Raw genomic sequence first — 26991 nt, 5'->3', positions numbered from 1 at the left:
GCCCGCGCTGCCGAGCTGAGAACAGATCAGCCTGAGCCGGCCGCCGCCGCGGGCTCCCTGGGAAGCAGGAACCAGAGCAGCGGCGGCGGCACCGCCCCTGAGCCGGTCTGGGCTGGGGCGGGCCGGGCGGGGCGGGGCGCGGTGGCCGGAGGGGGGGGAAAATGGCGTCTGCCTGCCGCCATCTCGTTGTGTTGGGTTGTGGTGTCTCAGCTCAGGGAACCCTCCGATCAGAACGGGGCTTAAACACACATCTCCTTCAATGACCGTCCTCCCAGCGGCTGTCCGGGCTGAGCGCGGGCACGCCTAAGGGGGCAGCCAGGTAAACGGGTCTCGCTTATGGCGAATGCCCAATGCTTCTCGCTTGGCACGGTGAGGCTGCGTGGTGCCCGTCCCGTAGTCAAGCCGCTGCGAACCCTTTTGCGAAAGAAAGGGATGTTTATACTGCTTTTTCCAATCTGAGCTTATCTTGGGGACTGAAGGTCGGCATGTGAGGTAGAGGTGGGATTTCTGATGCTACATTAGACCATAGGATTTCGCTGCACTAAACTTTGTGTGGCGTTTTTGCATCAAACAACGTTTACACAGTTGCACAATTTCTAAGTAAATTTCAGTATTCAGTGTTGAAAATGGGTGCATAAGACGCAGGGCCAGTCTGGACAGAGGTGGTGGTCCGTGCAAGCCTTGTGCTCGGCAAGGGTTGTTGGTAGGAGGTTTGCAGTGTGGCAGGGGTGCTTGAGCGGCGGCAGTAGACATTTATTGTCTAACAGCTCATTCCTAAGGGAAATGCAACAGGTTTCAAGCAGCTCTTTTTCCAGAAGATGCTACTTTACGCTCACTTTTCCTGATGGATTCATTGAGGTCCAAGAAGGTCAGATAACATACCCAAATCTGTGCTAAGGCCAGTGAAAAAGCACTTCCTCCTGAGGTATACACCGAACTTTCATAATCTGTCTCAAAACAGTCTGGAAAATCATGCTCAGTGTCTGAAGTGTTGTCTTGCATTGCAGAAGTAGTAAGCAGATTGGAAAGCATTATGTGAGTTGTAACTTTACATGTGCCCACACTAAGATAATGAGAAACATTTCTCTGCAGGGAAAAAAAAATAATAAATCAGGTATGAAAATCTCAAAGGTCAGGAGTTTACTTTTTCTCTGGGAGTGACACAGAGCAGTGTCAGCAACAGAACAAATCCTGGCTGCCCACTTGGCACTTATGTTGCTTACATAGTAGATACAGGCAATAGAGGAAAGATACAGTTTTGTTGTTTTTTGTGTTTGTTTGTTTTTTTTGTGGCAGAAACTAAATTTTCACAATGTATAGTAATCTCTGTTATGTAAACAAACAAGCAGGATCTGCAGGACCATAGCAAGACATTTAAACTTTACTCGACTGAACTACTAGAGGTACAGAAATCTACTGTGGAGGGAAATGTCCAGTCAACAACATAATGGCTGTATAATAGCATATAGGAAATGAATCTGCAGTCTCAAACTATTTCCCGCAGGAAGTGTGATTGTACGAGATAACATCTCTTTCTTATAATTCTTAGAAGGAAATTGTTGCTAAAGAGGCAGAGACCAGTCCTCTTACTGCTATGGTTGATCCTGCGGTCCTAGGTTAGAACTACAGATAGAAATGTTTGCCTTGCTGCTTGATGAGATATGGGAGATAGTCTCTGATGACATCAATATACTTTATAGCTTTCAGAACGATGTGTATCTAAACATGTCTTATAAAACTGAAGCCTGTCAAGGTCTACTGGCCTTGTAGTTGTTTTTGTTCAAGATCAGGCACTGTGCATTGCTGACAGATAAACAGAGTATGTTGGACACAAGTGACTACAGGCTCTTGGGAGACCCAGAAGACTTTTTGCTAAACGGGCCTTTAAGGAAGCAAGTAATGGAGAAAATGAGTGGCTTTAATAGGCAAAAGTGTGGTTCACAGGACTGGAAATAGGTCCTGCATATTCCCCAAATTATCTGGATTTTCTTCAGTTGCCTGTTCAGACATATTACATTTTCCCATTAACCTTGTCTTTCCTGTATCTTTAAACAGTTTCAGGTCCAAGACTAATCCTTCAAGGTTTAAGACATTGAGGGAAAACGCTGGAAGGTGGGCATGTATTCTGGACCAAAGGCAAATAACAATATGCTGAAATGAAATATATGCTTTATATAAAGGTTTGATCTTTGTAAATAGGTTACCCTTTGGGGGGAGGAGGTGGAAGACAATACAAGACTCCAGCAGTGGCCAGTCAAGATAAGAATCATAAGGGCGTGTTTTAGAGCATATCTGTACTGGTGACTTCCTCTGCAAGACCAGGAAGGCACTTGAATAACAGATAGGTGTCCTGAGGTCTAGTACATCACTTTACCAGGTGTGCAAACCTGAGTCTTCCCTTGTAAGAGGGGGAAATACGACTGGGAAATTACTGTACACCAAAACAGTTTTGCTATGGCTGAGGGAAGAAAAAGTACTGCATAGAAACTGGGGAGAGGAGGAGAGGAAGCAGAGAAGAAATAGAAAGGTTTCAAAGTGAGAGAGAAACCTGAAGCTTCCTCCTGCATTCCACCCAACAGGCTAAAAGAATAATGTCATAATGGTGGAAAAGGCATTGAAATTACCACCAAGATCTGAATGTTCTCCCAGATCTATCACTGTCACACACATTTAAACAAAAAACTTTTAAACAACAGTTTTCCCATATTGACAAAACTAATGGACAAAAGGATTTAAAGTTAGAATTGCTGTAGACATCAAGTTTTATGAACACATTCTGACGCAAAATTAGGGTTAGTTTAGAAAAGTGCTTCCCTTATAACCAAAAAAAAAAAAAAGTCATGAAAATAAATCTTATAAATACTTCCTAGCAGGTTTTTGTTTGTTTGTTTCTGTCACTACTTTCAGATCAAAGCACATGGATTAAAACTATTGTTGGGACTGAAAGCAAGATGACTTAGTAACTGAATTTGAAGCCAAGAAAAGCAAGCCTATCCAGTTCTTTTTCTGCATTTAAAACATCTGTAGGGTTAAGAATTAAATTATGTACCTCTGGTATATGCTTTTTGAAGGAAATAACAAAAATGACAGCATTTAAAGGTTCTTTTTCTTGTTAATATAAAATTTGAGCTGGTAGATATGCTCACTAGGATGTTATGCTTGGTTTATTTGAGCTTTTTTGGAAGAGGATATCCATAACAGAGTGAAAAACAAGCTGAAAAATTCAGCTTACTTTATATCAAATCAGTATTACCTTATCTTGTTTCTTAGTGTCATTTCTCTTACTTTGCTTTTTGGCATATTGCCATGGTAAATGAAACATCCTTCCCTGTATTAGTTTTGGCCTTTATTTTCTTGATGTGGGTTGACTTTTACTCCTTCGATTTGGATACAGCTGAATTAGGCTGCCTGCCTATGAGTTAACAGTGGCTCACAGATTCACGTACAGGATAACAGACCTCTGGGAAGAAGCAGTTTGAACTGATGCATTCACACAATGGAGCCACTTTACATATCCTCATACAGCACCCACAGTCTTGAAAGGCTTTCTCCAATTCCTTATCTGCAGTCTTGTTTGAAGCTTAAGATTTAGAGCAAACTGAACTCCCCATCTTCTCCGGCAATTTGCTTTAAAAGCTACTCTCTGGCTCCATCTTCTGTTCTGTTGGTTTGATGGTTTGGGGATTTTATTTATTTGCTTATTTATTTATTTAGGCATATCAGGGTAAGATTCTTCTGACTTTTGCAAACTAAAAAGTAGGTAATAATGTCTTGTGCGGCAATTGAGACAAGCAGGAGAGAACCCTGACCTGCAGGTGAAAAGGGTGGCCTGGAGAGGAGAGAGCTGAATGATAACCAGCTCTGCTGTCAGCCCTGTGTTTAGATATTCCTGTCTGCAAAGTTACTTCTGTTACAAGAGGAGGAGAAATGCTTTGTCCAGGAAGTGCAGAAATATGTTCTGTTTTGGCATAATTGTAACCTCTCTGCAAAATGATGATCATTACATGATCTGGCAACACAGTGACATCTCTCATACCTTTCAGCTTAAACTGGCAAGCACAGGGGCCACTGAGTAAGAGAATTTAACAAATGGATTGGTCTCTTATGGATACTAAGAAATACAGGCTTTTTATAAAGTGCTCGACAATAATAAAAGTAATATTAATAATCCCAAGAACAAGCCTTTAATAAAGAAAACTATTTTATGGTGGTTAAATTTTAGGCCCAGACTATTCAACACATGCGCCTTTGAGCCATTAAGTAATCTGATTCCCGTTGCTCTTACTCTGCAAGAGGGGAGCTAGTGTGGAAGCAAAACTGCACTTTGACTGATTCAGTACTTAAACTTAGAACTGCTCTGTTAACAGTAAGCCAGATTTTGGCTTCAGAGGCCTCTTCCTCAGTCACCCTCGCAAACCTGAAGACTTTATATACACATAAAAAAGGCAAAACCACTTGGCAACGAGTAGAGCTGCCTCTCAACAGCCATTGAATGTGGAATACGTTATTCTCTCCCTTGCTTTTCTTCCCTGCCTGTTCATAAAATGTTTTCCAGCTTTGCAGTATATGGGATTTACAATTCCTTCAAACCTTGTACTTCTGTGCACTTCTCTCCTTCTCCAGTTTTCCCTGCAATGGTAGCCTTCATAAGATAGCTACTGAAAAATATTTTTAATTTCAGATGCTACATCATTCTTGGAAGCATGTGGGAAACAAATATAGATGAGCTCTTTATATAGAAAGGCAAACTTCACAGAGCACCAAAATGTTCTGTGGAAAATTCACTTGTCCATCTTGCTTAAAAATACAAAACTTGTTATAAAAATGCACCCTCAAATTTAGACATTGCTCATTATTTTGATGTAGGTATTTATAGGTCACACAATGAATAGTATGTCCTATCATGTTTCTATTAATAAGTCCTATATGCTCATTCTAACAGTTTTATATTTCATTAATTTTGTTTTATGTAGGCATTCAGAAATTAGGACATATCAGAAACATCTTGAATTTGCTGTAGGACAAAGTTGTGGAGAAAAATATTAGCTTTAAGAAATATACATGTCAGTATCACTGTGCACCACCTTATTGAAGGGGAATACACTCATTTTTAGCTTCCATGCAAGTGCTGTTGGCTTTGTAACTGACTGTGAACATGTGAGAACAAAAAAAGTGATGCTGTGTCAGTGTGTGGGCTGCAAATGAGAATCCTAGCTCATATATTTTGCCCCATAAGCAGTTCTAGCGTTGTATGCAGTCTTATTGCTGTTTCCTTTGTCCTCATTGATCCCGCTATAGTATTACTCACATTTTGGGCTCCTAATTTGCTGTAAAAATCCCTCTGTAACTTAATTTGCTGTCTTTTTGGTGGAACTTTCTGACCACTGATTCTTGTAAGCTCATTATTCTTGTATTTCTCTAGGCCTCAGGACTTCAACACTTCGGAGATTTGTTTTTTTGTTTGGGTTTTTTTTGTTTGTTTGTTTTTATTGTTGTTTTTTGTTTTCTTAAACCTTCCTTCCCTGTATGATATTGAAGAATCATGTAGTATCATGAATAAATGCATTTTTGACTTGAAAACACACTTGAAAGGTTTCCTTTTCTTTCATCTGAAGTATACAATTAACAACAGGGAACATAATGGAACATTTTCTTTTAACAACTTTTCTCTTTCTGCTACCTTTTTAATCTCACCTTTACTATACATGGGGCTACAGTGAATATTGTTAGGTGAACAAAATGCTTTTTACCTTCTGAAACCTCATGAAGTTCAACAAGGCCAACTGCAAGGTCCTGCACCCAGGCTGGAGCAACCACAGTATCAATATAGACTGGGGGATGAATGGATTGAGAACAACCCTGTGGAGAAGGTCTTGGCAATAATCTAGCTGTCATCTACCTGGACTTGTGCAAAGCATTCTACACTGTTCTGCATAACATCCTTGTCTGTAAATTGGAGAGACATCAATTTCATAGGTGGACCACTCAGTGGATAAAGAACTGGCTGCGTGGCCTCACACAAAGAGTTGTGGACAATGGCTCAATGTCCAGCTGTAGACCTGTAACGAGTGGTGTCCCTCAGGGATCGGTGTTGGGACCGGTCTTTTTCAACATCTTCGTCGCTGACATGGACAGTGGGATTGAGTGCGCCCTCAGCAAGTTTGCCGATGACACCAAGCTGTGTGGTTCAGTTGATACGCTGGAGGGAAGGAATGCCATCCAGAGGGACCTTGACATGCTTGTGAGGTGGGCTGATGCCAACGTCATGAAGTTTAACCATGCCAAGTGCAAGGTCCTACACCTGGGTCGGAGCAATCCCAGGCACAGCTACAGGTTGGGCAGAGAAGAGATTCAGAGCAGCCCTGCGGAGAAGGACTTGGGGGTGCTGGTCTATGAGAAAATTAACATGAGCCTGCTTCAGTGTGCGCTTGCAGCCCAGAAAGCCAACCGTATCCTAGGCTGCATCAAAAGGAGTGTGACCAGCAGGTCGAAGGAGGTGATCCTGCCCCTCTACTCTGCTCTTGTGAGATCTCACTTGGAGTATTGTGTGCAGTTCTGGTGTCCTCAACATGAAAAGGACATGGAACTCTAGGAACAAGTCCAGAGGAGGGCCACAAGGATCAGCAGAGGACTGGAGCACCTCCTGTATGAAGACAGGCTGAGAAAGTTAGGGTTGTTCAGCCTGGGGAAGAGAAGGCTGTGTGGAGACCTCATAGCAGCCTTCCAGTATCTGAAGGTGTCCTATAGGGATGATGGGGATGGACTCTTCATTAGGGACTGTAATGATAGGACAAGGGGTAACGGGTTAAAATTTAAACAGGGGAAGTTTAGTTTGGATATAAGGAAGAAGTTTTTTCCTGTAAGGGTGGTGAGGCACTGGAACGGGTTGCTGAGGGAAGTTGTGAATGCTCCATCCCTGTCAGTGTTTAAGGCCAGGTTAGACAGAGCTTTGGGTGAGATGGTTTAGTGTGAGGTGTCCCTGCCCACAGCAGGGGGGTTGGAACTTGATGATCTTAAGGTCCTTTCCAACCCTAACTATTCTATAATAGTGGACAAAAAATTGGACTTAAGCTGGCAGTGTGCACTTGCAGTCCAGAAAGCCAACCATACCCAGTACTACATCCAAAGGAGCATGGTCAGCAGGTAAAGGGAGCTGATCCTGCCCCTCTACTCTGCTCTGGTGAGACCCCACCTGCAGTACTGTGACCAGCTCTTGGGCCCCCAACACAAGAGGGACATGGACCTGCTTGAGTGGGCACAGAGGAGGGCCACAAAAGTCCTCAGAGTGTTGGAGCACCTCTGGTATGGAAACACACTGAGAGTTGGGCTTGTTCAGCCTGGAGAAGAGAAGGCTCCAGGGTGACCTTATTGCAGCTTTCTTGTATCTAACCAGGACCTACAAGAAAGATGGAGAGAGACTTTTTACCAAGGACTGTACTGACAGGACAAGTTTTAAACTGAAAATGGGTCAGCTTAGATTGAACATGAGAAGAAATTTTTTTACTGTGAGGGTGGTGAGGCACTGGCAGAGGTTGTCCAGAGCAGCTGTGGCTGCCCATCCCTAGCAGTGTTCAAGGCCAGGCTGGACAGGGCTTTGAGCAACCTCGTTTAGTGGAAGGTGTCCCTGCCCATGGCAGGGAGTTGGAACTAGGTCATCTGCAAAGGACCCTTCCAACCCAAACCATTCTGTGATTCTATGATCTAAGCACACAAAGAGAAAATAAAAGAAACAAAAAAAAAAACAACCCTGTTATTAAACTGTTAAATACTGGTTTTTGTTTGCTAATGTTGACAGTATCTGAGAATCAGGAATGAAGGAATATTTTCAATATTTTATAAGAAAAGAAGTCTGACACAATGTATGGTCAAAAAGATACTAACAGTGCTATTGCTAATAAAGCTCTAGCACCATTTTAATATGCATTTTCTATAGAAAATTTTCGGAGATGGACAGTTGACTTTAACTCAAGACACTTTACATATTACCTCTTACTGCAACTACATGAAAAGCTTCATATTGTCCGAAATAAGCATCTGAGTCTTAAAAAAAATAACCCTGCTGAAGCTGTCAACTTTTGTTGACTCAAATCTGTGATGAAATACTGCTTTAAAAACTAGTGTTCCTGATGCAGGGTGGCTGAACTCATCTTTTCTGTGGGAAACAATTCCTTCGAGGAAGTCCTGAGAATCAGCTTGAAAGCAAAACTGCAGAAATTTCAGTGTACACAGAGACTTATGACTCAGTACCATAGGGGTGTCTGTGGAGTTAAAAAGAATCCCAGATTGTCTAATCAAACTTTTTCATGTCTTACTCTGTGCAAATGTTATGAGTCATGTTCACTTCAGGAGGCAAGTCACCATTTCTGGCCATCATCGCAGGAAGGGGTTCCTCAGCCTTTGAGTGTATATATGTGTCTCAGTGATACCACATTTAGATGGGCACTATTGTGGATGGTGGTGTGGAGCATTTGATTCCCCAATTACCTCATGGCCATTCCTGAGAAGTACCATTTTTATTCTACATAGATTAACAGCCAGAACGTCTGATTGCTTTGAACATCTTGCACAGTAGTGGGCCCATATGTCTGTAGTCAGAATCTAGAGAGTGCCCTTTGATTTCAAAGGGATAACCATATCTGAGTCAGGTTTAGCTGCTTTGGGGAGACATCCTTTGGGACAAAAGTGGGTGTGGAAGCCCTGGCACACTCCAGGAGAGCCACCAAATGAGAAAATTCATGAAAGTTTGAGAAATACTCTTTATTTGTAAAATAATAAATGCTGTCAAGACAAGAGGGCACGTGTTTGTGGAGAAAACCAATTATTCGGTCATGTCCTCACCTTTAACTTGGTGACCTCTTTGTGTCAAATTATCATCAGTCAAGACAGTAGAAATAGCTGTGTGAAGACTGTGGAACTGGCAAATGTACATCTTGTACCTCTGAAAGTGGATGAGGAAGCTCCAAAGGGGATGACAAAGGAAACCCCCAAGTCAGCCTGTCTAGGACTGGAAAAAAAAAGAAAAGAAGAAAATCTGGCATTCTTGGTAGTTTTGATTAGCCCCTGATATTCAAGCTAACTGCCCCAGAATAGCCTCTGTATTGTACGCGTCATGTGAACACAGGACAGTTTTCAAACAGTTTCTCCATCAGGTTGAAGTGTCAAAAATAAAGGTTCACAAAAGGCTCCATCTGAGGCCAAGTGATTCTCCCAAAGTTAAAAGAACTTGTTCAGTGCAGCAGATCGGTCTGCAGTAATAGGAGGGTACCAGGGCAATAGTTATCTTTCACTGAACCGTGACAAGAAATACTGTAAGAACTGGCCATGTTAATGCTCCCAAAGTGTTTAAATGAGAAGACAGGTAGCAGTTAAGAATGTAAAGACCCTCAAATTGTAATGAGTAAGTGGTGGAAACAGGTTTCTCCATCTGAAAAGCTGCATGAGTAGGTATGCACATACTTAAAACACATTTGAAAAACTAACACCACGAAACCAAACTGAAAAAAGAAACCTTTCTCTAAGGCTAGAGAGGCCAAGGCCAAAACTGAAGCAGGGAATTTTGGCACCTGCCACAGGATGAGTCCAGCTCTATTAGCTCATTAAACAGACCAGAGGTTGTTCTTTGGATTCTGAAGCCAGAGTGACCCAGCCTGCACCACAGAACTATTTTCTTCTTCCCCCAAGAGTGGTAACGTAAAACTGCCTTTGGGAAAATAAATGGTCCCTGTGCCATGCCGTCCTCCTGTCCGTGTCCAGGTACCCCCTGAGTAGTTGCCAAGAGTCACATTCCAAAACTGCCAGGTAACATGCTGACAATTCAGTTTTAAGAGCTCTGCCTAGCAGTGCCCGAGTGCTCTGAATCATACCAGTGTAGATCCAGCTGATGGATCTTTCTCCAGGATTTTGGTACCTTCCAATCCAGCAGTGTGACCACAATGACCCTTCCACTGTAGGAGCAGGTACCAAAAAGACACAGAACCACAGAAATCATAGAATGGACATCTGGCAAACTTCTTGGGATTCAGGAGATATGAGCTGCCAGGAACCTGACAGTTACAGGAGCCCTTGTATGCAGGCAATCCAGTTTCTCTCCTTCACAGTGGCACACAGTGAAGTATGAGCCATCCTCTCAAGCACTTCACTGTGCAGATTTATATTCTAGGGACTTTGCATCTCTCTTGCAAAATTCTTCCATAGAGATGTCTGACTGGACCTGTTTCAATCAGCATTCAACTCCTTGCCTCTGTCCTGCTGCAAGGGGAATGCCAGATGTTAGGGACTCTCTTACCTTGTCTTTGATACAATCCTGCTCAATAGTTTTCCTCTTCCAAGTGCTAATAACAGAAAAGAGAGGGAAAAATAAAAAAGAAAAAAGAAAAAAAAAGAAAATAGAACGACTTTCCTATACAGGGATGGGCTCGAGCCTGATCTGAATGGGGAAAAGAGGGAATGCTTGTGCAGCTGCAGCATGATTTCATACTGTGAACAAATACATCACTGCCCAGGGCTAATGATTTGGCTCCAGTGCCTCCAAATCCTCTTGTAAGACTACATTTGCCATATGCATAAAAGTGGCAGTCAGAGAGGCTTTGTTCCCATGGACTTTTCTACGCATCTACCTTTTCTTCCACTTGAAGGCTGGCAGTGTCCTAACTCATATTTAGGGGAGATAATTTTTCTTTGAAATTGTATTTTGATTGATTTCAGGAGGTTCTATTCATGTCCTTTTGTTTTGGCCAGAAAAATATGGAACTATGTGCATTTATATATGCAATTGTTCATGAGTATAAAGATTCAAAAGAGAATGAGGGAGAAATACCACTTGTGACTAGGCATAATTCTGAAGGGGAAATTTATCCACGTTTTATGGTTTTGTTTTTTAGTAAGAGGTGACATGCTGCCTTAGTGCTAACTTGTAGCAGGAGAGATTAAAAATTCTTGGACCATCAATAGCAAGAAATCGCAGGGCTGTACTTACAGAGGTCATTAACTGTCCAGACATCTGTTGGGTAACAAAATCTGCTAAACATAGATCATGAAATGGTTCTTGAATTATGCAGAGGATAATTTCACAATCCAGAAAACAGACAATTCAAGCAGAGAAAAAGCCGTGTAAGACCTCCTATTGCTAGCTGGGGAGGAATTCACTATGATGTCAGAATTACAGGAAAGGTTGGTGCTAGTGGCAGTACTCTGCTGGACTGCTACCAGGGCAATAAGGAACAGATTTATACAGTGGCCACTATAACAGTTACATATTCCAGAGGAACTGACATTATAGCAATACTGGTTATATTAATTAGAGGGACACTGTGACAAAAGTATCCAGATAACTAGGCAAAAGTAAAAATTCCAAATGTCTTAGTGAAAACTACTGTGAAGTGTGTTAGCACGGGAGTAATCGATTCCAGTCTAAAAAAGGGAGTTAGGAAATAATGAGTGGATGTAGCAATGGAAAAATTCATGCTACAGTGAAAAGAGGCTAGATTATTCCAAACATTGTATAAATTAAAGAACAACAGACCCTAATTCCCCTTGAAAAAGGCATACTCTCCCATTCTGCATAAGTTAACTCTAGTAGCCAGTTGACAGAGGACCACAAGTGTGTCCAATTATGCTGCACTGGACTATAATTGGGTTAAAGGGCTGTTACTTACCTCTGAAATGAGAGCTCAAGTGGTACCTCTCAACCTTTGGAATCAGAAGCTGCTCTGGATTCAGGAGTTACTTATTAGCTGCTGCAGAAGTCAAGCACACAGCACAACCAATCATCAAAAACACAGAGAGTGAAAACACTTGTCAGCGCAAATGAGTAGTTCTGGCTTTTTTCCCTCAGCCAGCTGAGGAGAGCGATAATGAATAGCTAAGTAGAAAGAAAGAATTGGAGTAGAAAAAAACATATTGTAACTTTTTTTTCTGAAGGAAAAGATAAGATAAAGAGAACCTGAAATGGGAGATGTGAAGAAAAATAAGAACTGATAAAGGAAATTAAAACACAAGCCTCCCCCCCTCCCAATATAATGAAAGTAAATATAATGGATATAATTGTTAAAAGCGTGATTTTTTTTTTTTGTCTTCTTTGCATTGTTAAATTTCATCTTCCCTCAAGGCCCCAGTTATATAAATCACTGTTAGCTCTGTATTCACAACTCACATAAACCAGGCAACATGAATGCATATAACAGTGTCAAAGGCCTAGGAAAACAGAAATAACAGAAAATAGAAATACCTCAGAAGAGGAATGGAGCAGGAGAATCTCAGAGAAAATGCTACATTCATCATGCAACTAGTGTATGCAACATACTTTGGCAAACCTAGAGAAGTGTAAACTTAGTGTCAACCTGAATTATGGGAAGAGCTTTCTTGGACTTTTTATTTTGGACCCATGTTTGGAAAATAACCATAAACTGTATATTGCCTTAAAAATGGCTTACCAACAGGAAAATATTAGAACTGACCCAGAAACATTCAAGGCTTTCTGACTGCAACATCATGAAATTGAAAGCCACCTCCAACAACAAAAGAACTCATCACTGACCTGAATAGCACTGCTTGGAGAAGACTGCTGTTATAAGATTACATTTGTAACTTGAGGTTCGTTATAAGCTGATCTCATGTCGGTTCTCAGGTTTTCCTAATGAGAAATGCTTTTTGTAATCTCAGCTCAGTAAGAATTATCCTTCTGTGCTTTTCAAAGCCATGTTTTAACTGTCCCTCCTTCCAGTTTCAAGTATTTCTAAAACAAGACACTATTTTTCATCACGTTGGTGCAAGGCAGATTTGCTCACCATGGCATATATTCAAGTTTTCTGTAACAAATAGGTCTTATATCAAGGCTTCAGTGTGTGCATAAAAGTAGAAAAAAACCCCAACATTTCCCTTCATTTTAAGTGTATCTTTTAAGTAACATGCTAAGCGAACAGAACCAAACACCTTGCAAAGGTGCTTGAGATCAGGGAATAGAAATGAACAGATTTCTTCCCTGGATTAAAGAGGCTTTATCAGGTTTCTTTTATTCTAGAAGACCAATATCTGTGCTTTAGAGATGGCTTTTGTAGAGATTTCCAATTAGCTACTAGTTGAAATTTGTTAAGTTTTCATTAACTGCTAAGTTGCAAAAAACAGGGCAACTGGTCTATATTCCCTTTGACACCAGTCATGCCAGCTGCTTTGCAGAGAGCAGCCAAGTGGATCTTCCTTTCAGAGTGTATTTTGATTTTGGGCAAAAGATGGCAATGCATAATAATCACATTTAGAGTAAAAACTGGATAATAAACTTCTGCAGCATGGCAATATTTTAAAGAAAGAGCTCCCAGGTCTCAAATACCACATGCAGGTGTGATACCTCAGTGGGAAGCAATTTAGGGATGAATGAATAATTCTGTCCTGTTTACCAAGACTATACCCATTACACTGGCCATTAAAAAAGAAAACAAGAAAAACACACCTCATTGTTTTGCCTCCCTGGGAAGTGCTTGTAGACTGTCTTTAGCTGTAACTGCTTTATACTCCAAGCTGACTGTAGCTGGAGTTGATCTCCCTTAGCTGCTCGATTAGCTAGATAAATTCTGCACGCCTGTGTCTGGGATCCATGGTAATGGAGTTATGTTGCTATGCTATAAAATGTGCGAGAGAGTCCAGCACTTCAGCAAGGATGTGATTTCTGGGGCTACTGCAACTTCTTAGTGTGGGCAAGAAAGAATGCTTGGAGGAATGAACAAAAGCAATCACTGGAATGACGACAGGGGATTGCTCAGGTCAGTGGGTACCGGCCAGGAAAACTTCTCAGGGAGGGATGTAACAATCATCTGAAAGATTGCTTAAAAGTGGTGGTGTGGGGAAAGAATGCTCTTGTTCTGTTCCTGTCATCCTGGGGAGAGCCTGCATGGCAACATTGTGTTACATAGGGAAGATGAGAACTCTACCAGTATTTCCCTGGGCACTCTGTTGTTACCAGGAATCAAGTGGACTGATGCTGCCTGCTACTACCAGCATCTCAAGGATGGGAAATAAGTTCAAAAAGAAAGAAAGGAAAAAAAAAAAAAAAAAACAAACCCAAAACCTCAAAACCCCAGGTAAAATAACCTCTGTATGCTAGAGGGTGTCTTCTGTTCTCTTTGGGCCTTGACATGCCAGCTGAGAAACCCAAGAGATGGAATAAATTTAAAGGCCCAGAGCTGAGATGGGTTTTTGTTCTTGACCAGAATTCTACCTTAATTGAAAAGAGCAATGTAACATATAAGTAAGGATGGATATAAGGAGGAAATTTTTTCCTGTTAGGGCGGTGAGGCACTGGAATAGGTTGCCCAGCCCACTGCTCCATCCCTGGCAGTGCTCAAGGCCACGCTGGACGAGGCCTTGGGTGATATGGTTTAGTGCGAGGTGTCCCTGCCCATGGCAGGGGGGTTGGAATTTGATGATCTTAAGGTCCTTTCCAACCCTAACTATTCTATAATTCTATGTATAAGAACTGCAAATCTATTTGAATTCTCATATGTGCTACCTTATCACAACTGTAATTTTGAAATGTTTATTTTAAGCAGCTTTCTCCTGTCACATTTAATATTCCCCCATGGTACCAGATATGATAGAGGTCCTGCTCTGTTAAACATGGTGAAACATATGAATACAACTCATAGCCAGGAAGACCTTTCAATCTAAGGCCAGTAATACTAAGGGGAAAGGATGTATCAAACATACAGTTTGATTTTAATGACAGAAGCCTCCTTATCTTCTATTCAGGTGCCTTGCAATCTATCCATCACTAACTGACTGACTTCTGCTGTCACAGCACAGATGGTCCTCAGAGATTTGTTTTTCCCCTGAAAATAATCTTATTGTGCACTTCTATTATAACTTTATTTGGAAGAATTTAAGTACTTCACAAATATTCACAAGCTTGGTCTCCCAGTACCCACATTCAGTCTGTACAATCAGAAAACAATATACCAATGTACTATAATACCCCTTTCCTTGCATTTCCACATTAACTGTTCTTCCCTGGGATGGTACACTGCTGCTTGCTGCAGCTCCAACTCTCGAGCCAGGAAACAGCAAGGGATTTGGATTACTGGAGGGGTGGTAGGGAATACAAAAACCCCTAGGAAGCTTCAAAGGCTATCCTCTGGGTTTCCTGGTGGATGAACAATGGAAAGGAGGCTGTCTTTGAAGGTGGGCCAAGAGGAGACAGAATGCAACTTTCTTTTAGAGGTCATTGTTCTGCAGAGGGATGTAGTTTCACTGTGCTCTGGTGCTGGGGAAGCCAAAGTACAGGCTTCTAAAAGGTTCTAGACAGTTTCAAAGGAAAACATCTGCCTCTGGAAATGTTAGAAAAACAGGCATCCTCAGTCCAAGCCCTAGAACGTAAAAACCTGAGATCCAGTTATCTTAATTGCACTTTTCTGAATTTTTTTGGTGTTATATCTTATCTGATCCCAGCCTTCTCAGTGATTACTCAGTCTAGGATGAGCTTTATAAGTTTACCTAAGGTACCTGAATTATAAGATTAAATCAGTTTCTCTTTGATAACAATTACAGAAAGAGAGAAAAAATTAGGGTCAAACCCCACTGAACTGAAACTAGTAAAATCAACCAAAAACCCCCCAACAATATAAGCTGCTGTGTACTACATACACAGACAAGTGAATAACAAACTTTTATCTACAAAAATGCATGTTGAATGCACAGAACTTGGCTAAAGGAAGACTAAACGGAATCGTCAAATCAGAAAATCATTTAGGTTGTAAAAGACCTTTAAGATTGAATCCAACCGTGAACATAATGTAACAGAAGTATTAAAAGTATTCAAGTAAATTGAAACTCAGAATGCTGTATAAAGATTTATACTTCAATAATAAGCAGCAACATAAAAATAGGTAATGGAAAATAAAAGACTTTTAAAGAGGGAAAAGTTTAATGATGACAATCTATAAGGCTGTGGAATGGTATTCTAAAGGAAGCTCTGATAAATTTACCTGTCATTAAAACTTGGACTCACCAAGATTTTGAACTATTATTTGTGAAACAAATTGAGGAGAAAGCAACTAAATAAAAAAAAAAATTTAAAAAGTTACACTGTCAATTTTAGTTCTCAGACCTGCTTGAAGGTCTTAACTGTAACATCTCCCGTCTCCACCTGCAATTTAGGAAAAAAAAAGGCTAACACTATGTGATGACAAAAAAACTCACAAGTATCAACTGGGAGAAGAAACTGTTTGAGGAAAAAAACTACCACAACAGCAAATTATGCAAAAAATGCTCTTCATCTTTCTCATCAGATTTTTTTAGGTGTATTTTCATACTTCTATTTGATTTTTCATTTATTAACTTAGCCCTCAAATTTAAAGTAAAAATTGCATTTTTAATACTATCTTATTTGTCCCTAAATGGACACCGCCCATTCTGAAGATCATAAAATGAGCATCCTTAGACATACATATACATTTGTATTTCCTCATGGATGCACAATCAATAACAAACAAAAACAGTATGGAAGTATCTGGAATCTTTTGTATTGTCAGGACAGCAAAAGTATTCCTACAGACAAAGCTGTGCTGAAATGATTCATCCAGTTTTAGGAGAAAAGGTGGAACTGGCTGATTTAGATCATGCATGGGGTATAACTTTGCCCTCCATGTATAAAAAGCTGAAACCAAAGAAAGATGCATCTGTTTTCAGCGGCAGCCTCAAGCTCTCTCCCTGCTCAGCTGTGTCAGCTCTACCAGTAATGAGCATAAGCACTAATATCACTGGGTTTTGTTCTTTCACAGCAAATCTCCTGTACAGATTTATAAATGTGACTCTGATGGCAGTACTAGCCATTACGATTCTCACATCAAGAGGCTGATACACACTTAAGGCTTGGGTTGATTATCTATCTTTGAAAGAATCTTTCTCAATATTAATCAAATTGGCCTGATCCCAGAAGTACTAATGCCTACCACAGACAACACACACCCAGCCTTGATTCTGCCCTATAGGGGATCAAATATGGATCTAATATAAGATGCACAGGACCAGGAAGAACTGAATGTTCCAAACAGCTTCAAAGATAACAGTGAAAAGCAAGTACACACCGAAAAGTGATTATGCTTGTATAAATCCCACTGGAACTGTGTGAAAGTTTTGTCTGTGGGATTTTCCCTTCAGTGATAATTAGCAGGGCTGAGGAGACTAGGGGTACAGCAGGCCCAGCTGATTCAGTCCCACCTTCTGGTAAGAAAATTACACCCTACAGTTTGCAGTTTTCTGAATTCATGCTGTTTTTTGACTAATTCTACCACTAAGAGAAAACATGTAATTCCATCACCTCCCCCTACCCCCCCCCCCCCCTTCATTTACTGGCAACAAAACTTGAGAATTCCAAATTACCCTCCAGGATTTATGTTAAGTCTCCATGGCCCAGGCTGCCTTTTACCATGACATTTTCCTGGTACAGCAAGGACTCTAAAAGGCGTTTTTTTTACAGCACTTTGGAGAAGGAGCCATTCCAGAAGTTTCCTATTTTTAGGATAATCTCCAAGATGCATGATGCTTGACACATAAAAGTAATGCTGATTTTATTAAGACAGTCAACGAAATATCAGCAGTATACAAACAGGAGAGAAGGTGGCATGTCTGAAGAAGGTGCCTATCTCAAAATTAAAAGGAAGCCAGCTAGAGGCCAGCATCATACACTCACTTAACATTATTCCCAAATGACGTTACTAATCCCAAAGCACGATTTGTTAACGCAGCACTGCACTGCAGCCTTTACTTAACAACTTGAATCCCACCAGCAGCAGCCAGTCATGCTGACCTTAAGAGCTGCAACTTTCTGTAGGTAACTGAGGGGAAGAAAGTTGTTCTAAAACACCTCTGTACAGGGAAAATGACTGTGAGTCAAGCCTTTCTGAGAGTGCAAATGTTTTACTGTGTAACGGGGGCTGGCATGCAGCTGGATTCCAGGGCAAACTGGCACGGTGGCCTCCGTGGCACCTGCTGGCTTGCTTCCTCTAACAGCAGGGGTTCAGATGAACCAGTAGAACATGGACCAAAACAGCACTGCTGTTGTTCACAAGACAAAGCATCACTGCTGGGGCCCTGACATTGAACTGTTGGAAAGACACAAGCAGCTCAAGAGCCACTGGGTGCACCTGGGTGAGTCTGGCCACTCTTACCACCATCACCAAAGGTATTCACACTGAGAAATACAGGAAAAAATGCTGCTTCCAAAGAAACTCAGTCGCTGAATTTTAGTCTGTACTAGCTCCAAAAATGCCTTCCCAGCTCGCACAGTGTTCTTGAGATGGAGATTCCTTAGTGGCTTGAATGGTGAACTGGGCTGAAAGGAGGTGTCCCTGACTTCAGCCCAGTGCCTGAGAAGGGATGGCACAGGTCACAGGTGCAGTGCCGACAGGGAAGCCAAAATAAGCTGCTCACAGACAGGAGAATGCATACCAATCTGTAATGGAAACAGAATTCTGTTCCTCCCTTTTCCTAGAGACTAAATACTAATCATTCATTAGCCTAAAAAAAAAAAAAAAAAAAAAAAAATAAAAAAGCCCAAACCAGCTCTTGCCTGGCAAGACAGAAATCTTGCCTGGGTAACAAGATGAATCAAACCAGGACACTGCCAATTTTACCTTGAGAGAAGGAGGGAGCACAAATGGCTTCATACCTTCTAAAGCAGTGGCTGTGGGAACACATCGGCTGGATCAGGATAAAAAAAATATCAGTCAGATAGGAAGCAGAGCAATCTCCTGAACAGATTATGCTAAGAAATGGCTCCAGAGTTACTGCTCCAAGGCTATGAGAGCAGAAACAGCAGACTCAACTGCTGGGGAAAAAACAACCTAAACCACCAAATAAACAGCAGAAATCTTCGTCATTAATTGGTTGGAAACATTCCACGATGAGACGATTTATAGGAAGTATATTTGGAGTGCCCTCACGTAACACGTATCAAAGAAACGTTACTGTTAATCTCTGCCTGTGTGCAGGGGAAAAGGTCACAGCTAGGGCTAGCCAGTATTTTTTTTTTCCTTTTTACTTTATTTTTGCTTTTCATTTTCCCTAAGCATCGAGTGAAGGGCTGAGCCACGTTTCTGGGAATTCACCATCAAATGATACCGAACACTTTTCCACGTCCTAAACCCAGTGGATACTGCAAATGCTATCCGCCTTGATCCAGCGGGTTTCAGGCTGCCCTGGCCGTCCCCTCTTGCCTGAGGGTCTGCGTTGGCCCCTGAGCGCCGTACAGGCCCCCGAAAAGAGAGGAAGGAGGAATGCCGGAGAATAAGATCGGCCGGAGCAGGCGGGGGCTCCCCGCGGCCCGGGCACCTTCCCGCAGCCTCAAGGAGAGCCGCGGCGCCCGGCCCCCCCCATCCCTCCCGTGACTCACCGCCCGCTCCCAGCGGGGACACACCGCCCGCGCCGGAGTCACGGCCTCGGCAGCCGAGGGGGAGCCTGCGGCGGGCCGCGCTCCCACGGGGCCTTCCCCGCTCCCTCCCCAAGCGCCGCCACGCCCCAAAGCGGGCGACTCAGACAGGGCGCTTCCACCATGGGCCGCGGTGCCGCAGAGCCCCTGCGCAACAGCTGAACTCCCCCCACCCCGCCCGACAGCGGCCGCCGGAGGGACGGAGACCCCCCCCCAGCCCGTGTTCCCCGCCCGCCACTGCGCCTGCGCGGCGGTAGAGCTCTGCCACCACCCACTTCCCTCAGCGGCTCCGGCTGCCGCGCTCCGCCCTCCCCCTACATTTGAATATGCTAATGAGGCGGTTTACCGGGAGCCCTATGGCGGGGCCTAGACGTGGTCATGTGGTGCCGGGACGTGTCCTTCAGAGGCGGGCCCCGACCTGCCCAGGCTGCTTTAAAAGCGGGCGGCGAGCGAGGAAGCGCCTCAGTCAGAGACAGAAAGTGCCGGGGTGGTGGGGCTGCGGCTGCTCCGCCCGAAACTTCTGAGTAACATCAACAGGGGGAGGGGAGGGCGGGCGGCGGTGGAGGAAGGTGGTGTGGGGGGAAGGCTAGCAGCAGCGCAGCCCTATCCGCCTCTCCCTTCATAAACCAGCCTGTGTCGGGCTGAGCAGGCCCCTCACACAAAGGAGGGCAGGGCAGGCAGGGCTGCCCCCCCTTCCCCCCCGCCTCGGCAGAGGGGCAGCGGGGACGCGCCCTTCCCTGTGCACAGCACTCACAGCCACTTACTCCTCTCCTGTCCCCCGTCTTCTCTTTCCCTCTCCTTCCCACCCCCCCCGCGGTTCTCCCCTCAGCCCCCCGCCCGCTGTCCATGTAGCCGCCCGGCCGCCGGCCCCTCCGCACTATGCCCATCTTACTCTTCCTGATAGACACGTCCGCCTCCATGAACCAGCGCACCCATCTGGGCACCACCTATCTGGACATAGCCAAAGGCGCTGTAGAGACTTTCATGAAGGTACCGGCTCTGCCTTGTGAGAGGAGGCGAGAGAGAGCGAGAGTGACTGCGCGGGGAGGGGAGGGGGCGGCAGGGCGCGGGGGGCTGCCTGGGCCGGGGGCGCGGGGCGAGGGCGGGCGGGAGTGCGTGCGTGTGTGTGTGTGTGCGGGCAGGCAGGGACGGGAGGGCCGGGCCGAGCCGAGCCGGAGGGCTCTGGCGGCACCGCCGCCACTCGGCTTACCCTCTGCTTTGTCCCCCACGCCGCAGCTCCGAGCCCGGGACCCGGCCAGCCGGGGAGACAGGTACATGCTGGTCACTTTCGAGGAGCCTCCCTACGCTATCAAGGTAACCCCCGCTCACTCCTCCCCACCCCCCCGCTGCTCCCCTCGGCTTCCTTCCGGCCCCTCCGCGCCGCCGTGGGCCTCTGCGAGCGTCCCCCCCCCGCTCGCGTCGCCCGGGCTGCCGGCGGTCCGGGACAGCGCGGCACACACGGGCTCCGGCGGCGGCGGCGGCAGCGCTGACATCAACATGGCCGACGTTTTTTCCCTGTGTGGTGTGTGCGAGCAGCAATGAACTGTGGGGGATATTTATTCAAGTTGGGAGAAGTGACAGCAACTCCAAGGAGAGTTCAGCTTGGAAGGGGCGATCTGGGGAACTAGCAACTTCAGCACGAAGAGTCTGGACTCGGAAGGGGACGGCACTTCCCTCGGCCCCGCCGGGGCGGGGGGCGGACCGACGTACCGCGAGGGGGTGGGGAGGGAGGAAGGGGCGGGGGGGTCCGCATGACACAGGACGGTGAACCTGTTGGAGGTCGGCTCGCAGCGCAGTTTGGCTTCCATCTAGGAGAGGCTGTGCGAGAGCGGTCTAAATAGCTGTGAGGGTTGTGCATCCGTAACTTCGCTTTGTCCCGTGGAACAATACAAAACCTACCTTACTTGGGTAGGTGGGGGGATCTAAGAGAAGTAAATCTTTCCAGTCTTTATGGAACAACACTGAATATTATTAGTAAATTTTAAGGTGGTTTGTTAGCATTTGTAATGAGCTGCATGCGGCAAGGATGGCACTTCGTAGCCTCACAGGAAAGCAAAGCTTGGGTCTGGAGAATAAGTCTTCTCACATTTCTCTTTTCAGGCTGGCTGGAAGGAAAACCATGCAACGTTTATGAATGAACTGAAAAACCTTCAAGCTGAAGGACTCACAACTCTTGGCCAGTCCCTAAGGACAGCTTTTGATTTATTAAACTTAAATAGATTAGTAACTGGCATAGACAACTATGGGCAGGTAGGTTGACTGTTAATAGGTGGAAAATCATAAAACACAGACTTCCTACAGGCAATAGTTAAGTAGTTGTCCTAAGTGTCATCTTCATGAAATACTCAGTATGGGGGCTTCTTCAAAAGTAAGCAGAGCTCACAGCTGGAAAAAATGCAGTTGCTGCCTATAGTTCAATACCCAACTTCCTTTTTCAAAACTTAGGTTATTCTTCAGTTTGTAAACTGTGATATAGCTCCCAAGTTGACATTCTCAGTTAAGCTTTGTCTTTGTATGAAGACTATGTTTCAGAACCATAGCTGGTGAGCCTGGTTGGGGTAGTGAAAACTTTGCTTTCTCTATACACTGCTGTACAATCAGTTAAGTACAGTGTGGGAGATTGAGCCATTTGTCTAACAACATGGCATGTCCAAAAGTATAGAATAGAGCACAACTTTTTCAAAACCTTTCCAATGAGTTTACTGCAGCTTTTCATATATTTGTATAAACCTGCCTGTTGTATCAGTCTTGAGAAGCTGTGCTTTTCTAGTGTCTATATTGCAGCTTTCCCTTTATAAGCAGAACTTCATTTGAGGGGTGGGCCAGCATTCTCTTGCTCAGTAGTATCAGTTGCTAAAAGACATAAACTGAAACTGTAGATTAAACATGTTTTAGGAAGTATATCCAGTTCTTTCTGGCACTGGATCGAACCCTGGATTTTTTTTATAAGGAACATTATTAATATTGGGCAAAGTATATAGTGTATTTTTCACATGGGATGTAACATGGGATCTACTATTTGAGGAGGTGTTACTGCTCTTGGTATTTAACATGGGAATAGGGTTGTGAAAATAAGTCCCCTTCCTCCCTCCTGTTTTTTCCAAACCAGGCAGAGTTTGTGTAATAACACCATGTTTGTTTGGGAAAGAAATTTGTGTGTCTCATGTTGCATTGTATGGCTTTGCCACTAGGTGATCAAGTGAGCCTAAACGTTTTTAAAATGCCAGTTTAGTGATGAAACTTTAGGGAAGAAAAAAAAAAAGTGCTAGTTCCACACATGGTTGTGTTTTCTTTTGTTTTGTTTTCTGTTACCATCTGCTGTCCTCTTTTACATCTGTGTGCTAAACTTTCCCATTTTCTGATGTTTTTGTTTGGTTACATGAGCTATACTAAGCTTTGTTGAACACATACCACTGTAGGCACACATAAAATACTTGCCCTTTCCCATTGTTACTGATAATTACAGTATTCTAGTTAAACCTATGTCAAATAATTTCTTCCAAGTGAACCAGCTGTGCTTAGCTACTCAGTCAAGTGGGCAGTTGAGCTGTCATGACTGTTTTGACTCACTGGTAGTGTTCATTACTGCAGATAGCTGCTCTTTTGTCTGTGGAGCAATGATTTTGTCTGATCTTTTGGTTACAAGTCTCAGCCTGGGCTTGAACCCATCCTTGCTTATTGCATGTTTTTTGCTCTATTCCACATGTGGAGCTGGCTGTTGAAGAGGTGTTCATGTGTGCTGTCAGGTGACTAAATAGGATTTCTAACTTTTTTAGCATCTGCAAAAATAGACGAATATATTGCAAGTGCCAGGTCATCTGCTGCTGAAGTCACAGGCTTCATTTTTGGCTGTACTAATCAAAGTAGCATTTTTTCATAAACCAGATCAAATTCTGGAGCACTTAAATGTTCCTTCAGTGCTGGCAGGATGAGGTCCAGAGCAGTTAACTTTCCTCAAGTTCACATTGGCCTTTGAGCATTATGTCACATTATCTTGTCAACTTCCTGTTGTTCATGTCTGATACCTCAAATTTGCTCAATATAAACGGGTATTTAAAAGAACATGCTGTAAGAAACTTAGAAATTCAGGGTAATGACAGTGACCAGAATGCTCAGGTGCATTTGAAGTATTTTTCACTCAGAACATAAAGGGCTTATTCACTTTTATTTTTTTATTTATTTTTTTTAAAGCAGCTACAAATGTTAGGACCATAAAATAGTAGTTAGCTAAAATACAGCAGACACATTTGAAGAGTGATTGTCTTGGAGTGAGAGGAGAAGATAATTTTACAAAAATACAGTGTTTAGATGATCTTAGTTGTGGTATTATATGAAGTAATAAATCCTAACTTTTATTAAGCTTTTCCCTGAATACTTTCTCTGGCTTAACATCTTTTGACTGTCATGCTTGTTTTCTGGTGTATTGGCAAACTTTTAAGATATTTGCTAAGGTCCACTTGTTTCCTATGTAGAAACTGTAAAACAGAATTTTATTATACGTACCAATGACAATACATGATCCGAGCTTGATGAGATTGTGTGGTTATGTCACAGAACATAAAGACAGAAGCACTCTGTGTTGTCCCCCAGCTGAGTATGACCTGTTTGTTTAAATGGCAGCGTGACTTGATTTCTTTCAAAGTAGACCAGAGTTCTCCATCAGCTGACTTCCCGCACAAGAGTGGTGGCTGAACTGTCATTCTGAAAGTGAGGAAAATCTCCTGCTTCATCTTTTCTTGCAACATTAATGTTTGGATTTTTAATATGAGTCTTTATCATACTGCTTTTTTAGTAAATAAGCACTGACTCAGTTGTTCATGAAGATTGAGTTACCAAGTGTACAGCTGTATTAGCTGATCACAGTATTTCACATTCAGCTCTTAAAGAGACACTGTCAACACATTTAAATTGTCAGGAACCTGGAAGACTTGGAATTTTTTTTCTGATACTAGTGCTATGGTATGGCTTTATAAACCCTTTGTCGACCCTAAGGTCATTAGATCCATGTTTTTGTGAAAGATTTTTTGGCAGCAAAAGATTTTGGAAAGTGCACATATTTTAAGGTGACTGTTCCTTTAATTTTTGCAGCACTTTTTGATAAATTCTGTATTATATTGCTTGAGTCCAGCAATAGTTGTAGGCTTTTTCACCTGTAGTATGCTTTATGCTTGTTATGGTAGCAGAAGAATGAACCTTCACATAGGGTGTGAGGTTTTAGCATTTGCTAAAAATAGTGGTGCTCTTCACCTTCTGTATTTTTAAAGAAAGCTTAGGAAAAAATACGATATTTGGATGTCTTCAGGAAAAAAACAATTTAAACGCATTAAATTCAGCAAGAGCTCACTGTCATATGACAAAAAAAAAATTGTACTTCATTAGCCCAGTTTTCACTTGGCTGATTGACTTTTCCGCAGTTCAGCTTCTCCATTGTTTCAGTTAGTCTGAAATACCAAGCCTTTTACTAGCAGATTTTCTGTCCTCTTGGAATACACTCTTAAATCTTACAGCTATGGTTTGTTCAGCAGCACATGTGTAGTCACAATTTAATTGAATATTTTTGAGTGAGACAAATGTGTTGCATTGGATGGAAAGGTTAGATACTAGTAATGTCTTTCTATGGAAACAGAAAACATAACTATTTTTATAGTACAGTAGAAGTGTAAACAAGTGGTTGAATTGGGCCATCTAACTTGAGTTATTTGCTGTTCGTAGTGAAGTTTCTAAGACTGAGCTGTGAATCTAAGGTCGGCAAATATATATCAATGGTGTTTTGATACATGCAAATCATCAACACAACACTACCAAAACCTGAATCTGATGCATGCTTGAAATTACTAAAGCTCTTGATTCTCTTATGCCCCAGGTATTTCACCTTGCCTTTTGCTGTTTGTGCAATGAAGGTTTCTTACTTTTTTTTTTTTCTTCCAGCAGTATTGGATAGAATGAGGTTTGGAAGGATAAAATGTACTTACCTGAGCAGATTTCAGAGTGGTTCAGTTGGTATATCAAGGTATTTTTCCAGAATTTTTCAGGCTGAAATTTCATTTCAGTGTCGCAGCTAGAAACAGCACTGTTCAATAACATAAGCTTTTTATGAGCTTTGTATCTCACTAGAGTATCTTGCACATATTCTTCAGCATCATAATTATTATTGATATCGTAAAACTGGCTTAGAGATGAGTTTGACTTTTAAACAAAAGGACATGCTTAATTAGTTGTTTTGAAACAGAAAAACAGACTATAATGTTTCTGTAATCCAAGTAGTCTTGGGATAGGTTTTTTTCATTCACAGCAAGGAATAAGGTGCTCTCTGGATCTGGACTAATACAAGAAACACTGTTTTGATGACTTACCAGGCTGTGTGCAGTCTTGGTGAAAGCTTGTTTTTCTGCACTGTGTTTCATATACATACAAAAGCATAATTAAGGCATTTTGAGACAAACTAAAACCAAAATGGAATTCAACCAATTAAGAATATTTTAGGAACTTAAAAATATGCTAAGGTCTGGGAAGACCTATTTCTGACCTGGAAATTGGAAAGTGTCCTGCATGTAATAACATCACTACAGTTTTTTGGTTTGTTTTCTTTTTTTTTCCCCAAGGGTTTTCTTCATAACAACAGTACAATCTTAGTGTAATTGCTACTTTATAATTCTCTCTGAATATATGGTTAGACCCATTTGTAACTACAGTAGCAGTATTGCTCATATGTTCACACAATAAAACTTAGTGTTGGTCAGTCAACATCAGCATGCTTTCCCGTGAGTGCTTAAATACTGTAGTATTCCAAATATATGTAAATAGTATACCTAGGAGACCAAGTCTTAATATGGATTGTAGGCACACAGGAGCTTTGTTTTTAAGTAACACCTTGCAGACTTACTCCTTGCTTATGTGCTTATATGTGTGTAAGATCTGCTGAGCTAACCCTAACAATCATACATATAAAATGTTGTTCCCTGACTTTGCACACATTATGCTTTTGCAGTGATATGTTCTGCTTTCTTTAAACTGTTGAGCAATTTTATTTTTCCATTGTTTTTTTGAGACTTGCTGCTGGATTTCCTTGCTTTCAAAAGTCAAAATCCTTTGAGCATGACTTTTGTCTTGGCATTCTGAGGTCATAAACACTTGCACTGGAATGGCCTGTGTTGAGTGTGCATCCAAATTTGGAACCAAAGTTTAGGTTAGCATTTCCTGCTTTGTCATGCTGGTACAGTTGCACAGCGAGTTTGCTTCTTGTGCTGGTAGCGGCAGGGGTTTGCTCTTCTCGAATAGCTCTCCTGTTATCTTCCCCCTGCCCTTCTCCAACAAAACCAAATGTGAGAATTCTAAGACAGTAGAAAGCAGCAAGTTTAAGCATGGTAATGGCAGAAATACTTGCAGGAGGATTTCTTGTAGTCTCCTGTTTTCTGTGGAATAGGAATGGTTTTCATGTAAACCTATATGCCTGTTAATGTCAAAGATCTATATGTGAGGTGCTGGTGAAAGTCAATCTTTCTCACCTCCTACATGACAAAATCAAGCATATTGCTTCCAATTTATACTTTTTAGGCTGTAACATTTAAACACACCAT

At 42.6% G+C, this 26991-nt stretch overlaps 1 protein-coding gene across 5 annotated transcripts in view; it reads left to right on the top strand.

Annotated features, from left to right (window-relative positions):
- Window positions 1-19817: 19817 nt before the first annotated feature.
- INTS6 (integrator complex subunit 6) overlaps window positions 19818-26991 on the top strand; it is a 51792-nt gene continuing 44618 nt past the window's right edge. For 3 of the 5 annotated variants that reach the window (XM_061353133.1, XM_061353134.1, XM_061353132.1), the window contains exons 1-3: window positions 19858-20404; window positions 20651-20728; window positions 21515-21664. In XM_061353133.1, coding sequence (XP_061209117.1) covers window positions 20294-20404; window positions 20651-20728; window positions 21515-21664 — 339 coding nt within the window. In that variant the 5' untranslated portion in view covers window positions 19858-20293. Of the gene's footprint in view, window positions 20405-20650; window positions 20729-21514; window positions 21665-26991 lie in introns of all 5 variants that reach the window. The other 2 variants (XM_061353131.1, XM_061353130.1) reach the window with 2 other exon arrangements.

The sequence above is a fragment of the Neopsephotus bourkii genome, unplaced genomic scaffold (genome assembly GCF_033783945.1).
Source record: "Neopsephotus bourkii isolate Nb327-2 ecotype Australia unplaced genomic scaffold, CSIRO-AGI_Nbou_v1 NB_663, whole genome shotgun sequence".
Lineage (NCBI taxonomy): Eukaryota > Metazoa > Chordata > Aves > Psittaciformes > Psittacidae > Neopsephotus > Neopsephotus bourkii.
The sequence above is the reverse complement of the archived record's forward strand: the minus strand, read 5'-3'. Positions and strand labels throughout refer to the sequence as shown.